This window comes from Oncorhynchus kisutch, linkage group LG29 (genome assembly GCF_002021735.2).
Source record: "Oncorhynchus kisutch isolate 150728-3 linkage group LG29, Okis_V2, whole genome shotgun sequence".
In the NCBI taxonomy this organism is placed as follows: Eukaryota; Metazoa; Chordata; class Actinopteri; order Salmoniformes; family Salmonidae; genus Oncorhynchus; species Oncorhynchus kisutch.
Window position 1 is genome coordinate 32692039 of NC_034202.2, and position 16656 is coordinate 32708694.

The 16656-nt window shown below is 43.1% G+C and overlaps 2 protein-coding genes across 2 annotated transcripts; both read right to left on the bottom strand.

The window, feature by feature from the left end:
* Positions 1-343: 343 nt before the first annotated feature.
* Positions 344-5881, bottom strand: LOC109873807 (peripherin-2-like). The gene is made up of 4 exons (XM_020465527.2): positions 5182-5881; positions 2125-2555; positions 1697-1943; positions 344-1493 (listed from the first exon to the last, which is right to left on the bottom strand). Exons 1-4 carry the CDS (start codon positions 5329-5331, stop codon positions 1302-1304), a joined length of 1020 nt encoding a protein of 339 aa, XP_020321116.1. The 5' UTR covers positions 5332-5881; the 3' UTR covers positions 344-1301.
* A 6638-nt stretch (positions 5882-12519) lies between these two features.
* Positions 12520-15951, bottom strand: LOC116358226 (uncharacterized). The gene is made up of 4 exons (XM_031808742.1): positions 15796-15951; positions 15500-15566; positions 15243-15350; positions 12520-14670 (listed from the first exon to the last, which is right to left on the bottom strand). Exons 1-4 carry the CDS (start codon positions 15897-15899, stop codon positions 13825-13827), a joined length of 1125 nt encoding a protein of 374 aa, XP_031664602.1. The 5' UTR covers positions 15900-15951; the 3' UTR covers positions 12520-13824.
* Positions 15952-16656: the final 705 nt, after the last annotated feature.

Genomic DNA, 16656 nt, shown 5'->3' on the forward strand with positions numbered 1-16656 from the left:
CTCTGCTGCATGGCCTGCTGGGGCAGCAGTTGGAGTATTATCCCAGGGATTAGCAGAGTTGTGAAAGGTGTCAGGACAGAGGTCACAGACATAGCCCTACTCACAGCTTTCATTGCATTAATGACATCAATCATCTTCATAATTCTCTTCCTCCCACTGACTGACACTTACGGAGCACAGAATAACTGATGAATTTACGAACGCACCCTTAGAGATAGGGTTACAGGTCGAAAGAGAATATGAGAAAAATTGTGTGGGTGGGCGGGGGTCAAAAGGTGGAAATGGTAGGGAAAGGAAAGCTGGTCAAAACAAAGACACAGACAAAATGACAGAACTCCACAAATCAATTAAAAACTTGAACCTTTAATAATTCTCTGTCATAATAGCTCTGTAATAAAGTGCTGTGTTTGTCATATTGCTGAGGGTTACATAGCAGAGCATTGAATCTTTCTACAGTCAGCTTTACATTGCTGTTAGTCTTTTACGCAAAATGTAACATGTGCTTTTTAAAATATTCCCCAAAATGTGAAATGTTCATATAATTCTATCCCTTAGTAATTGGAGATATCTTTGCATTGTTAAGTGTCAACCATAATATTGTTGTGGTATTAACTGAGAGAACACTGCATTGGTGAGGTGGAAATAACCATGCATAGCAACCCCGAGTTATAAAATACAAAATTACAATAATGTGTTTTTTATTTCTCCTTTGGGGAGTATATGTAATTGATTAAACATCAAAAACCTGGAGAATTGTGGAGGGCTTGGGTTTAGGGTGAGGTTAATGTGATTAATGTGTGCCTCTATTTTGTTTGTGTGTGTGTGTGTGTTTGTGTGTGTTTGTGTGTTAGTGCAGCCATGGATACCTAAGACTGGGGTGCATTGTCCCCGGACAACTGATACAAAAATATATTAGCCCTCAGGTGACTGAAATAGATTACAACATTCATGTCACTCGTTTAGGCAGAACTCTTTGCCCTAGCACTCCACAGCTAATTCAAATAATCAACGCTTGATAATGAGTTCATTATTTGAATCAGCTGTGTAGTGCTAGGGCAAAAATCTAAACGTGCACCCCTTGGGGTCCCCAGGACCGAGTTTGGGAAACACTGCATTTAGGGGTAAAACATTAAACACAGAAATATATCAGCATTAAAATGGATTGTGATGTCAAAGAAATACCAGATTAATTGATCAGTGTCTAGTTAGATTATTTATCACCCAATAAAATGCCACATTTGTCCCCTACACCACCCTGTCTGAAACATTTTGATTTCTCCACTTTATCTGGCGGGGGTCGCCTAAGCTTCAGTGTCTTCACTGCCCACCTCGTTCAGCTGAAGGAAAACCAGCACAGGAGTCACATACTCCATGATCGTCTCCTTCACCCCTTTCTCCAGCAGGTAGCCCTCAGTCTCAATCTCAGTGTTCTCCTGCCCTGCCAACGCTTCCATGGTTGTCTGCAGGTACCGCAGACTTACCAGCACAGATGACTGAAGGGGAAGGATAGGAGAGGGAAGAGAAGGGAGAAAGGTTATACTGGAGGATGTTGGATATACTGTATTACTACTCAACAGCGAGCTACAAGTATAATTGTGGCCACTCACAGGAGTCCAGGTGCCTTCTGATTGTCACACAGGACATTAGCTCACTTTTAGGTGTATAGGTTGATATGTACTGTATATCTGCACAGTACCTGCAGCAGGAAGACAGACAGGACCCCAGCACCAATAGTGTTCATCAGGCCCATGTAGTAGTTGACTAGAGCTTCCCTGCAGCCGCGGATGTAGATGTTGAGCTCCTCGGTCTGGTGCTCATAGCTGTAGTGGGCTGAGTTGTTGGTGAGGCGGTCCTGGATGCAGGGTCTTGGGGAACTGGGGTTGCAGCAGCTGAAAGGGACCCCATCAAACAGGTAACGCCCATCCACATTGCTCTTAACACGGCTAAAGAAGAAGAGAGGAAGGAAGGGAAGTAAATAGAGAATAAACGGTCTACATCATGCCTTTGTATTACCTCAACCATCTCATTTCCTATAACCTTAATGATTTATTTAAATTATAATCTGACATGGGATTCTTCCTTTACCAAAGACTGTCAGACTGCTCCCAGTCCTCTAATACTCACTCCTTCACTTCCTTAGAGCTAAAGTCTAGGTAGCGGTTGCTGATCCACTGGACCTCGAACCAGTCCTTGAAGTCGGTGTTTCCGCAGCAACGGAACTCCATCTGCAGGCGGTCAATGGTCTGCTTCTGGAAGCAGCGGCCGGGGGTATCTGTGTCCTTGTAGAAGCGGATGCCGTTCTTCAGGCCGATCTTCAGGGAGGACTCCAGGTTCCCCTTCATGGTATAGCTCATGATCACAGCCATCAACATGAGCAGGGTGAAGAGGAGGGAAACACCCCAGTAGGGTTGCATGAAGGTTTTCCAGCGGGGAAAGCGTCCGGCGTCCAGCGCATCCTGGCACATACGGCCTGCGAAGTAGTTGATACCCAGAGAGGCCAGACCCACTATCATCAGGGTGTTGGGCACAGCATGGATCTCTGTGTTGTCCATTACCTGTAGGCAGAAGAACCTCATGCATCAGTGATGCAGCAAACTATACAGTATAAACTGATATGTTAGGCTGTCAACCCATTGATCCCATGTTTAAGGAAAAGTGAACATGTAGAGGTCAGTGAATAATCTCATGGTTTACAGTGGGGAACATAACTAAAGGCTATATTGTACACTGCTCAAAAAAATAAAGGGAACACTTAAACAACACAATGTAACTCCAAGTCAATCACACTTCTGCGAAATCAAACTGTCCACTTAGGAAGCAACACTGATTGACAATAAATTTCACATGCTGTTGTGCAAATGGAATAGACAACAGGTGGAAATTATAGGCAATTAGCAAGACACCCCCAATAAAGGAGTGGTTCTGCAGGTGGTGACCACAGACCACTTCTCAGTTCCTATGCTTCCTAGCTGATGTTTTGGTCACTTTTGAATGCTGGCGGTGCTTTTACTCTAGTGGTAGCATGAGACGGAGTCTACAACCCACACAAGTGGCTCAGATAGTGCAGCTCATCCAGGATGGCACATCAATGCGAGCTGTGGCAAGAAGGTTTGCTGTGTCTGTCAGCGTAGTGTCCAGAGCATGGAGGCGTTACCAGGAGACAGGCTAGTACATCAGGAGACGTGGAGGAGGCCGTAGGAGGGCAACAACCCAGCAGCAGGACCGCTGCTGGAAGGAGGAGCAGGAGGAGCACTGCCAGAGCCCTGCAAAATGACCTCCAGCAGGCCACAAATGTGCATGTGTCTGCTCAAACGGTCAGAAACAGACTCCATGAGGGTGGTATGAGGGCCCGACGTCCACAGGTGGGGGTTGTGCTTACAGCCCAACACCGTGCAGGACGTTTGGCATTTGCCAGAGAACACCAAGAGTGGCAAATTCGCCACTGGCTGTGCTCTTCACAGATGAAAGCAGGTTCACACTGAGCACATGTGACAGAGTCTGGAGACGCCATGGAGAATGTTCTACTGCCTGCAACATCCTCCAGCATGACCGGTTTGGCGGATGGTCAGTCATGTTGTGAGGGGGGCATTTCTTTGGGGGGCCGCACAGCCCTCCATGTGCTCGCCAGAGGTAGCCTGACTGCCATTCGGTACCGAGATGAGATCCTCAGACCCCTTGTGAGACCATATGCTGGTGCGGTAGGCCCTGGATTCCTCCTAATGCAAGACAATGCTAGACCTCATGTGGCTGGAGTGTGTCAGCAGTTCCTGCAAGAGGAAGGCATTGATGCTATGGACTGGCCCGCCCGTTCCCCAGACCTGAATCCAAATGAGCACATCTGGAACCGAATATAAGCTACGTTGCACCACAGACTGTCCAGGAGTTGGCAGATGCTTTAGTCCAGGTCTGGGAGGTGATCCCTCAGGAGACCATCCGCCACCTCATCAGGAGCATGCCCAGGCATTGTAGGGAGGTCATACAGACACGTGGAGGCTACACACACTACTGAGCCTCATTTTGACTTGTTTTAAGGACATTACATCAAAGTTGGATCAGCCTGTAGTGTGGTTTTCCACTTTAATTTTGAGTGTGACTCCAAATCCAGACCTCCACGGGTTGATAAATTTGATTTCCATTGATCATTTGTGTGATTTTGTTGTCAGCACATTCAACTATGTAAAGAAAAAAGTATTTAATAAGAATATTTCATTCATTCAGATCTAGGATGTGTTATTTTAGTGTTCCCTTTATTTTTTTGAAATCAATTAGGTTGTTTTTATTTTTACTGAAATTGAACATAAATATTTGCTGCAAAAAGGCTGCATTGAGAGGAATTTGTTTCTGTTGATGTACTCAACAAGTGCAATAATTGACAGTATATTATTCCAAATACTGTAATCTCAAGAGATAGATGATGAATAGGATCATAATAAAACTGTCAATTACTCAGTCACTCCACATTCTGTTGGTCAGCTCATCTTATCCCTATTATGAGCTTATCACCGGTATGTTCAGACCAGAGACAGTTTCCCCTTGTTCATAACGTTCACATCTAACCACCTATCCAACAGATCTATAGATACCTCATCCCAATCACACTCACGAGAGCATTATCAAAGGCTCCTGAATTTTCTATGAGATGTTATCTTCAACACTCCAATGCATTTCATTGTCATCTAGAAACACTCAAAAAAATGTACTCTTAATTTAAGCGACAATGCACTAAAATAAGGTGTAATGAATTACCCCCCCTATTCACCCTCATGCTTTTCGTGCAGTTTATGACCAGAAGTTTACAAGTATCACTCTTTGATTCAGGCATACTGTGGAACTTCACTGAATACACCCTGAGAAAGTTAAGCTTCTGGATAAGTCATATGCATTGTATTGGAAGAACCCTAGTGGCGTTGTACGCGCTTAGAAAAAAGGGTTCCAAAAGGGTTATTTGACTGTCCCCATAGGAAAACCCTTTTTGGTTCCAGGTAGAATTATTTTGGGTTTCATGTGGAACCCTCTGGGGAAAGACTTCTACATCAAACCCAATAGGCTTCTACCTGGAACCAAAAATGGTTTTCAAAGGGGTTTCTATGGGGACAACCGAATAACCCTTTTAGTATCTAGATAGCGAAACATTTTCTAAGAGCGTACAGTGTAAAGCTGTAGAGCATTGCAGTAGCCTACCTCTGCCCTCCTGCGGAGTTCGGTCTTGAGGAAGCAGCCCAGGGTGAAGGTGAAAGCTCCGGCCAGTGTGGCCATCCAGGAGAGCAGCCACAGCCCCTGGGCCAGCTTCACCCTCTTCTCAAAAGGGAACTTCATCTTCATCAGCACCATGGTGGTGGGAGCCCACAGAGGCTCCGAGGGTTACTGGGAGAAATTAGGAATGTGGTGATGAAGGGATGATGAGTGGGATCTGTGGGGAAGGAGGAGAGTGCAGCGACTGACTACTGGAATGATCTGAGAGGCGACCTGGAAAGGGTGGGTAAGGTCAAAGGTGAAGAAGAGTAAGTCTGGAAAAACTTGAAGTGCAACAGGTAGAATTCAGTTTTAAATGAAGTTGACTGATTCGATGATTGTTTTTCAAAGGAGAGATGGTTAGAGGATTCTTGTAGGAGAAAGATGGGTGTGTAATCCAAAAGCCAATAAGGAATAATCAGACCAAAATGGTTTAGTGAACAAAATCTGTGGGGAGAAATAAAAGCCACAAAATACTGAACGTTGTATCTTAATTAGTATCTCCTGGATTTGTTAGTGGTGGTGTGTCAATGTTCACCTGCTTGATCTCCCCAAAAAGTTAATGAAAGTCCAGGTGACCCTTCAGTCCTGTTCTAGCACCTGTGTGCCCATGCTTAGGTAGGTGAGACACAATGGATTTGGACAATGTTGGACATCGGGAGAGTCTTAGCACTAATCCCTCACCTGTCCTATTAAACAGGCCTTTCCAATTGGAATCCAGGCCATTGTCTGGTCAGCAAAGCTAGCCTCCCTTGAACCAGGGGTGGGGACATAGATTAGCTCTGACTAACCAAATTGAAGATGACAGGGTGAAAGATACTGTATAAGCATGGCCAATGATACATTTGCCACTCTATAACCTCTCTGAAATGTTAGCATGAAGCTAATAATTATATAGGTTTTTTAACTATGTGTATGGCCTTGCTCTGAAGTACTGTTGTCAACATTTATTGGTGATTGATATCAATTTTGATCAGATTGATAGTCAAATATACAGTGGGGAGAACAAGTATTTGATAACCTGCAATATCGGCAGTGTTTCCTACTTACAAAGCATGTAGAGGTCTGTAATTTTTAATCATAGGTACACTTCAACTGTGAGAGACAGAATCTAAAACAAAAATCCATAAAATCACATTGTATGATTTTTAAGTAATTAATTAGCATTTTATTGGGTGACATAAGTATTTGATACATCAGAAAAGCTAAACTTAATATTTGGTACAGAAACCTTTGTTTGCAATTACAGAGATCATACTTTTCCTGTAGTTCCTGACCAGGTTTGCACACACTGCAGCAGGGATTTTGGCCAACTCCTCCATACAGACCTTCTCCAGATCCTTCAGGTTTCGGGGCTGTCGCTGGGCAATACGGACTTTCAGCTCCCTCCAAAGATGTTCTATTGGGTTCAGGTCTGGAGACTGGCTAGGCCACTCCAGGACCTTGAGATTCTTCTTACGGAGCCACTCCTTAGTTGCCCTGGCTGTGTGTTTTCGGTCATTGTCATGCTGGAAGACCCAGCCACAACCCATCTTCAATTCTCTTACTGAGGGAAGGAGGTTGGTTGGCCAAGATCTCGCGATACATGGCCCCATCCATCTTCCCCTCAATACGGTGCAGTCGTCCTATCCCCTTTGCAGAAAAGCATCCCCAAAGAATTATGTTTCCACCTCCATGCTTCACGGTTGTGATGGTGTTCTTGGGGTTGTACTCATCCTTCTTCCTCCAAACACGGCGAATGGAGTTTAGACCAAAAAGCTCTATTTGTCTCATCAGACCACATGACCTTCTCCCATTCCTCCTCTGGATCATCCAGATGGTCATTGGCAAACTTCAGACGGGCCTGGACATGTGCTGGCTTGAGCAGGGGGACCTTGCGTGCGCTGCAGGATTTTAATCCATGACGGCGTAGTGTGTTACTAATGGTTTTCTTTGAGTGTGGTCCCAGCTCTCTTCAGGTCATTGACTAGGTCTTGCCATGTAGTTCTGGGCTGATCCCTCACCTTCCTCATGATCATTGATGCCCCACAAGGTGAGATCTTGCATGGAACCCCAGACCGAAGGTGATTGACCGTCATCTTGAACTTCTTCCATTTTCTAATAATTGCGCCAACAGTGGTTGCCTTCTCACCAAGCTGCTTGCCTATTGTCCTGTAGCCCATCCAAGCCTTGTGCAGGTCTACAATTTTTATCTCTGATGTCCTTACACAGCTCTCTGGTCTTGGCCATTGTGGATAAGTTGGAGTCTGTTTGATTGAGTGTGTGGACAGGTGTCTTTTATACAGGTAACGAGTTCAAACAGGTGCAGTTAATACAGGTAATGAGTGGAGAACAGGGGGGCTTCTTAATGAAAAACTAACAGGTCTGTGAGAGCCAGAATGTTTTAGATTCTGTCTCTCACAGTTGATCAAATCAAATCAAATCAAATGTATTTGTCACATACACATGGTTAGCAGATGTTAATGCGAGTGTAGCGAAATGCTTGTGCTTCTAGTTCCGACAATGCAGTAATAACGAACAAGTAATCTAACTAACAATTCCCAAAAAAACTACTGTCTTATACGCAGTGTAAGGGGATAAAGAATATGTACATAAGGATATATGAATGAGTGATGGTACAGAGCAGCATAGGCAAGATACAGTAGATGATATCGAGTACAGTATATACATATGAGATGAGTATGTAAACCAAGTGGCATAGTTAAAGTGGCTAGTGATACATGTATTACATAAGGATGCAGTCGATGATATAGAGTACAGTATCTACGTATGCATATGAGATGAATAATGTAGGGTAAGTAACATTATATAAGGTAGCATTGTTTAAAGTGGCTAGTGATATATTTACATCATTTCCCATCAATTCCCATGATTAAAGAGGCTGGAGTAGAGTCAGTGGCATTGACAGTGTGTTGGCAGTAGCCACTCAATGTTAGTGGTGGCTGTTTAACAGTCTGATGGCCTTGAGATAGAAGCTGTTTTTCAGTCTCTCGGTCCCAGCTTTGATGCACCTGTACTGACCTCGCCTTCTGGATGACAGCGGGGTGAACAGGCAGTGGCTCGGGTGGTTGATGTCCTTGATGATCTTTATGGCCTTCCTGTAGCATCGGGTGGTGTAGGTGTCCTGGAGGGCAGGTAGTTTGCCCCCGGTGATGCGTTGTGCAGACCTCACTACCCTCTGGAGAGCCTTACGGTTGAGGGCGGTGCAGTTGCCATACCAGGCGGTGATACAGCCCGCCAGGATGCTCTCGATTGTGCATCTGTAGAAGTTTGTGAGTGCTTTTGGTGACAAGCCGAATTTCTTCAGCCTCCTGAGGTTGAAGAGGCGCTGCTGCGCCTTCTTCACGATGCTGTCTGTGTGAGTGGACCAATTCAGTTTGTCTGTGATGTGTATGCCGAGGAACTTAAAACTTGCTACCCTCTCCACTACTGTTCCGTCGATGTGGATGGGGGGGTGTTCCCTCTGCTGTTTCCTGAAGTCCACAATCATCTCCTTAGTTTTGTCTCCTTTGGTGGTTGAGATTGCATCGTCTGTGGACCTATTTGGGCGGTAAGCAAATTGGAGTGGGTCAAGGGTGTCAGGTAGGGTGGAGGTGATATGGTCCTTGACTAGTCTCTCAAAGCACTTCATGATGACGGATGTGAGTGCTACGGGGCGGTAGTCGTTTAGCTCAGTTACCTTAGCTTTCTTGGGAACAGGAACAATGGTGGCCCTCTTGAAGCATGTGGGAACAGCAGACTGGTATAGGGATTGGTTGAATATGTCCGTAAACACACCGGCCAGCTGGTCTGCGCATGCTCTGAGGGCGCGGCTGGGGATGCCGTCTGGGCCTGCAGCCTTGCGAGGGTTAACACGTTTAAATGTCTTACTCACTTCGGCTGCAGTGAAGGAGAGACCGCATGTTTTCGTTGCAGGCCGTGTCAGTGGCACTGTATTGTCCTCAAAGCGGGCAAAAAAGTTGTTTAGTCTGCCTGGGAGCAAGACATCCTGGTCCGTGACTGGGCTGGGTTTCTTCCTGTAGTCCGTGATTGACTGTAGACCCTGCCACATGCCTCTTGTGTCTGAGCCGTTGAATTGAGATTCTACTTTGTCTCTGTACTGGCGCTTAGCTTGTTTGATAGCCTTGCGGAGGGAATAGCTGCACTGTTTGTATTCAGTCATGTTACCAGACACCTTGCCCTGATTAAAAGCAGTGGTTCGCGCCTTCAGTTCCACACGAATGCTGCCATCAATCCACGGTTTCTGGTTGGGGAATGTTTTAATCGTTGCTATGGGAACGACATCTTCAACGCACGTTCTAATGAACTCGCACACCGAATCAGCGTATTCGTCAATGTTGTTGGCTGACGCAATACGAAACATCTCCCAGTCCACGTGATGGAAGCAGTCTTGGAGTGTGGAGTCAGCTTGGTCGGACCAGCGTTGGACAGACCTCAGCGTGGGAGCTTCTTGTTTTAGTTTCTGTCTGTAGGCAGGGATCAACAAAATGGTGTGTACCTATGATAAAAATGACAGACCTCTACATGCTTTGTAAGTAGGAAAACCTGCAAAATCGGCAGTGTATCAAATACTTTTTCTCCCCACTGTATATCTCAAGACCCCAAATCAATATTTTTTTACTAACACATTTGGTTATCAGGAATATACTGTAAAGTCTGAAAAGGATGCAGGTAAGCACTAGTGAAAATGATCTACAAGCATATTGGTAATAAACTCACCAAGGATATACTATACCAAGTTACTATTCCTTCATGGAATTGAGAGGGGGAAAGAAAGAGCGAGAGTGAGAGAGGGGGAAAGTGAGGATAATCCTGTCTAAAGCTCCTGTAACAGCCTCAGCAGGGTGAGTTTAAACTAACATGGAAAACCATTTCCAGCCTAAAAACCTAAGATAGATAGAGGACATGGACTTCTCTGTTTACCGGGTGGGTTTGTGACAGTAACACCCATTTTAAACTGCCATGATGTGGCTTGCTCTTGACAATTCAGAACGAATATACGTGACACACTCAATGGGTTGCCGCTAGTTATCACAGCCACAATAATGGCTAAAACCTGCCTATTTCTACAATTTTGATTTAAAACCTAACCCTAACCTTATATTAATACCAAAAAGCAAATGTTTGTTTTCATGAATTTTTACGATATAGCCAATTTTCACTTTGTGGCTGTGGTAACTAGTAACGACCATAAAGAAGGTGGACTGACATGACCTTATGAAAGTACATCAGTGTTAATAAAACCTTGGGACAAGCCAATCCCTAAGTTAAGATAGCAGGTGAAAAAATATGCTTGAGTGGAGTCCCCACATCCGTTTTTCAGGGGAAACGGAAGTTAGGTTGAAAATACCCTGGAAACATCCGCAGAGTGCCCCTAAGTTAACAGGCCACTAAAATGGCCTGAGAAATGGGTAGAAAATACATTTACTCATATCTCAGTAAAGCTGCTGTATGCAGAAAAACCATAAATCAAAGAGTGTCTCCCCTTGGTGATAACTGACTGACTGACTCAATCTAACTCTGTCACCTTCTAACATATTCAACTGAATCAATTATGCTAGATGTTTTATGGAATTATTTGATGTTAATACATTTGTAAATTATAGATGACTATATTTATTGAGAACATTCAGACACATTTATAGGACACAACGATAAAAATACAGACAGTAGCAGCTCTACAGTGCTAAACCATATCACACATGGTTAGTTTAAATTAAGATAAACCTAGGGAATTAGAACAAGGTGAAATATGGTGATAGCAACCGCCACTTCTAAATAATAAATATGTAACATATACCGTAAATAGTGGAAATCTATCTATCACTGGTCCTGAAATACACCATGGAGGACAGAGGTATGGATTGGAGGGCGAGGCAGCAGATAGCATGGCAGCATAGACATCACAACACACTGTGCTTTCCTCAAATGTTGACATGTGACATAGTGACTATGATTTTGGTTGAAAATAGAGATATATGTTCCCAACATGTCTCTCTATATGCTAGGTTGAAGATAAATAAATGTTGCTTATAGTATTTTTTCAACTTTGCCTATATGCTTCTTCCAATCCATCCAAATATCTTTACTATGGTCACCAGAGGGAAATCCCATACAGGACAAAACAGAAATGTCATTTGGCATAATAACATTGCTTATACTGTATCATACATACACTACCGTTCAAAAGTTTGGGGTCACTTAGAAATGTCCTTGTTTTTGGAAGAAACGCTCATTTTTGTCCATTAAAATAACATCAAATTGATTAGAAATACAGTGTAGACATTGTTAATGTTGTAAATGACTATTGTAGCTGGAAACGGCAGAATTTTTATGAAATATCTACATAGGCGTACAGAGGCCCATTATCAGCAACCATCACTCCTGTGTTCCAATGGCGTGTTGTGTTAGCTAATCCAAGTTTATCATTTTAAAAGGCTAATTGATAATTAGAAAACCCTTTTGCAATTATGTTAGCACAGCTGAAAACTGTTGTTTTGATTAAAGAAGCAATAAAACTGGCCTTCTTTAGACTAGTTGAGTATCTGGAGCATCAGCATTTGTGGGTTCAATTACATGCTCAAAATGGCTAGAAACAATTGATCTATTTTTGCTATTCCATGCAAGAAATGCCTAGAAGGCCAGCATCTATGGAATCGCCTCTTCACTGTTGACGTTGAGACTGCTGTTTTGGAGATACTATTTAATGAAGCTGTCAGTTGAGGACTTGTGAGGTATCTGTTTCTCAAACTAGGCACTCTAGTGTACTTCTGGTTAGCCAGTTTGCGCTGTTCTGTGAAGGGAGTAGTACACAGCACTGTATGAGATCTTCAGTTTCTTGGCAATTTCTCGCATGGAATAGCCTTCATTTCACAGAACAAGAATAGACTGATAAGTTTCAGAAGAAAGTTATTTGTTTCTGGCCATTTTGAGCCTGTAACCAAACCCACAAATGCTGATGCTCCAGATACTCAACTAGTCTAAAGAAGGACAGTTGTATCGCTTCTTTAATCAACACAACAGTTTTCAGCTGTGCTAAGATACTTGCAAAAGGGTTTTCTAATGATCAATTAGCCTTTTAAAATTATAAACTTGGATTAGCTAACACAACGTGCCATTGGAACACAGGAGTGAAGTTGCTGATAATGGGCCTCTGTACGCCTATGTAGACATTCCATTTATTTATTTTTATCTGCCATTTCCAGCTACAATAGTCATTAACAATGTCTAAACTGTATTTCTGATCAATTTGGTTATTTTAATGGACAAAAAATGTGGATTTCTTTCAAAAACAAAGACATTTCTAAGTGACCCCTAACTTTTAAAAGGTGGTGTGTATCTCACTGGACTGTTGCATGCCTCTGGTGAACACAATGATAATGGTGATTCTGTTTTACATTATGTCATGTTGCTTTTTCCATCATATCAACATGGAGACATAAACATCAATATTATAAGATAAAACATAGTTTGCATGCAAGAAGAATACATGTTTCTTTGTTTTCCCCAAGGATTCTTAACTATTACTTCAGGGAGGAAATCTTTATACATTTTAGCAGTTGGAACCATTCACACCAGACCACACGATCCATCCCCAAATTCTGTTTTCATTTTATCACCATTAACTAAAACCGGTCTTAAGAAAGCTTGTTTCCAATCCACTGTGATGTCCAACGGATACTATTTGTAGTAAATATTTGATGGTATACATTGTCCAAACTAGACCTTGCATTATGTCTGTCTGCAGAGGAATTAATTTATGAGGACAAACAAAGTATATCTATGTACATGTCTTAAATCTTACCTAAGGACCTATATTCTGTGAAACACTTGTCGTCTTATCTAACATGCACGCACCGAGAGAAAGACACACATCAACCACTATAATGAATTATGCACAAGAGGTTCTGAAATTATCTATTTTCTATAAATCAGTGGAATGGGCGAGATTCGGCCGTGGTCTCCATGGTGATGGGAAAGCGCTGGGCTGTGAAGTTCTCGGTGCTCTGCTATGATGAGACAGGAGGGAGGCCTGGACAGTGTTTCCCGGAGAGATTGCACCTGAGAACAGGAGATGTCAAAGCGAAGTGATTTGTGTTTGATGTTACCTCTGAAGGACATCAAAGCCATTCCCTGCATAGCGTAACAACAACAACAACACACCAGGACATGTTTTTGACTATGAATAGAGAAATATATCATAAATATCAAAACGTGGAACTGGGGATCCTCGATCTCCAACTTGGGCCGCTTGCCTTAATAGCTTCAGGTGCAGAACAAAAATAATATTTTAGTTTCTTTCTTACTTGTTGCTGGCTGTTTTTAAAATTTTGAATATTATTTAGGCCTGGAAACTTTTAAATCAGATTTAAATAATTGAATTATAATTTAAATTATTATTATTAAATTGGTTATAATGACCAATTCTGTTGCTTTATGTTTAAAATACAACATACTCATAGATCAATTATGAATATCAAATGTAACAAAAATCACTCTTAAGTTTAATTACTTAAACAACTATGCACCAACCCAGTCAACATCTGTGTCTCTGTGAAGAGATCAGGTGTCACAGCTGTGTTCTTTCCCCATTCAGCACTTTGTCCGGTATCCCATGTCCTCCCCCTCGCTGGGCTGCAGCTGGCAGATGAAGTGGTTGAGCATATTTTGGGCCGACTGCAAGTTTTCCAGACTGCTGCCAGGATCTGCCTCCGTGGTATCCACACCGCCATCATCACCCATGTCCCCGCTCCTTGTCCTCCAGTTACGGATGATCTCATCTTCTGAGTCATCCATGGTACCATCCTCTGGTTGGTGGAGGTCCATCATGGCCTCTGTGCCCTTCAGCTGGCCATGCTGCTCCTCCTGTCTTTGATTCTTCCCCCTACAGGAGGGGATCTCATCCAGACTGGCTGACAGGATGCGGATGGGAGAGCCTAGTTTGCGGCTTGCAGTGGCCCTGTACACATCCTCTGTTGGGCCATCAGCTGAGCTCTTGAAAATGGTGGTGAGGGTGACACCATCTATGGGGGCTGGTAAGGTCTCAGAGTGAATTGTGAGATGGGGGACCTGCTGGGAGCGGGGAGGGTTTTGTCTGACAATCTCCTCACTCCCTGACTCACTCTCTGTCTCTCCTTCTCCTTGCCCTGCCCAGCTAATACGCTCTTGTCTCCACGGTTGAAACGCTGTACCACTATGATGATCTCCCCCTGACCTCAGAACACATTTTGGAGCCTCATCCCCCATTTCTGACCAATCCGATTCCTCCTCTTCTGGCAATGTTCCCAGCGATAGGTCCTCCCCTGTGGCGGTGACCTTTCCATAATGATGACTATCCATGAACTGGACCGGTGGTGGCGCAGCAGGGAGATTTAATTGATTGACAGAATCATCTCGGTGGAAATGTTGGTCGAAGGCTTCCTGCAGCAATGATGTTACCTAAGGGGTGAAGGAGTAATCAATCGATTCGTCAATCATGGTCAAAAGTTAAAAACAGAGAACAGAATACAGGCATGTTGTTGACAAAGAACAACGCACAATTATACATTTAAAAAAAACTAAACTAAAAGACAACTCATAGCTTCTTAACAATGGTTTTTTAGAAACAATGGGTTATGTAAAACAACATTTATTAACTACATGCAGCTCGAAGCAAAAACAATGGTTTCTATTGGTGGTTTTACTCATCATGGGCATGATGAATAAACAGAAGGTCAAACTAAAGGGAGATTTGGATGGTGAAAGGTAGGAGACATTTTATACTATACAAAGAGGAACATAGTTACAATTTGCTACATTGTGTAAGTGCATACCATGCACTATAGCTGATTCTTATTGCAATACATTCCTAGGTTGGGGCTTGAGGGTCAGGCGATCATAGAGGTCAGGCGAATTTGTTTCAGGGCCTGTACTAGTAGTATTTTTCTGTACTTGGCCACTCTGGTCTGGTTTTGCGCACGTTTTAGGTTGTCTTTTTGTCTCGGCTAGATCTGTTCATCAGGAGTTCTCACGTTAATAGTCTCCATGCTGTGGATGGTGTTCTTGGCTGAGGACAGCTGATCTGTCAGGGATGTGATCCGCTGGTTCAAATGCTCATGCTCCCCATCCATACTCTGAGCCTGACAGACCACACACATAAGACAGAACAAACATAAACATGATGAAAATGGTGATACCATTTTCCAGATATGTGAACAAAATCCCTTCTATTGACTTATCTAATGTATACTTGTATGCAAAATGAGCTTTTGATCTTCTGGTGCCTCACCACTGAATGAAGCTTCTGCTCCAGGAGATTGTTGGTCTGTTGAGTGTAGGAGTTGTTATCTGTAAGTCTGAAATGGGAGAGAGATACATAAGGACTGTAAGAGGTACAATAATAGCACTATCTAAGCTTGACAATGTCATGCATATTAACTCAAAATGAATGCTGATTTGAATTTTTCTAAACTTTTGAACGAGTCCCTGTAAAAGGCAAATCAAATGGATTGGAACTGCCAGTCCTCTCTGAACCCCCTCATAATGCTAGAGGTACCCGTCCCAACGTCTCATCACACCCATGACCTTTTGAATTTGTCCAGGAGGTTGCTCAGCTCGACACAAGTGTTCTGTAGTTCTGACTCGAGGAGCTGGTGACTGCTCTTAAATTCGGTGCCCATGCACTCCATTCGCACGGCAGTCTGGCACAAACTGTGGTGCAGATCCACATTTTGCTCCTGAAGCTTCCTGAATGAAGTAGGAGAGCGGAGGGGGAGGGGTTTAGTGCTCAGTTAGATAATAATGTGTATCTTCAAGAAAATAAGTTTTAAAAAAACATTATTTTCTCAATTAAAATGATTCCCCCAATAAACAATAAGACGGAGATCAAATTAAACAAAATCAAACTCACATTATTCGATTAACCTCAGATGCTTCCTGTATGGGAAGGACAAAACAAAAAAGTATTTACAGCCGTCCACAACATGCATTTCAGAAAGAGAAATTGATTCTGCAGCTTCTAGTTAAAAGACATTGATAATCAATAGGGACACATTCTGTGATAATTTGATGTGCATGTTTGCATGTGATCACTTTTTCCATGTGTCATCCATGATTACGTAGTTAGGAAGGAGCCTGCATGTTTAATTCCACAATCGATGGGAAAGAAATGAGTGGAACATTCTTACATAATTGCTTAATTAAGAATGTAAAACATGTTCAGCGGTACAAAATGGTCAAAAAATATACAGTATACTGTAGATAATGCTTGACATAACTAGCGATAGTGATAAACCCAACCCCCGGAGCAATGTCATACTTTATGTAGAGAGGTAGTTGAGCCGCTGTAGCCCGTCTGCCGCTCGTCCTGACTCGTGGGACTGCTGGTATTCCTGGAATAACCAGACTTGCTGGAATGGGACAATGACTCCAGCTCTGTAGCCGATG

What these genes read in the sequence shown, in the direction of transcription:
- LOC109873807 (XM_020465527.2), bottom strand. Translation starts at nt 5,331, where the DNA reads ATGGTGCTGATGAAGATGAAGTTCCCTTTTGAGAAGAGGGTGAAGCTG. An exon ending in AGCTCTAAGGAAGTGAAGGA is followed by an intron (nt 1,944 to 2,124) that starts GTGAGTATTAGA and finishes CTTCTTCTTTAG; the next exon opens with CCGTGTTAAGAGCAATGTGG. An exon ending in TGTCTGTCTTCCTGCTGCAG is followed by an intron (nt 1,494 to 1,696) that starts GTACTGTGCAGA and finishes CTTCCCCTTCAG; the next exon opens with TCATCTGTGCTGGTAAGTCT.
- LOC116358226 (XM_031808742.1), bottom strand. Translation starts at nt 15,899, where the DNA reads ATGGAGTGCATGGGCACCGAATTTAAGAGCAGTCACCAGCTCCTCGAG. An exon ending in CTCCTGGACAAATTCAAAAG is followed by an intron (nt 15,567 to 15,795) that starts GTCATGGGTGTG and finishes CTCCCATTTCAG; the next exon opens with ACTTACAGATAACAACTCCT. An exon ending in AGCAGAAGCTTCATTCAGTG is followed by an intron (nt 15,351 to 15,499) that starts GTGAGGCACCAG and finishes GTGGTCTGTCAG; the next exon opens with GCTCAGAGTATGGATGGGGA.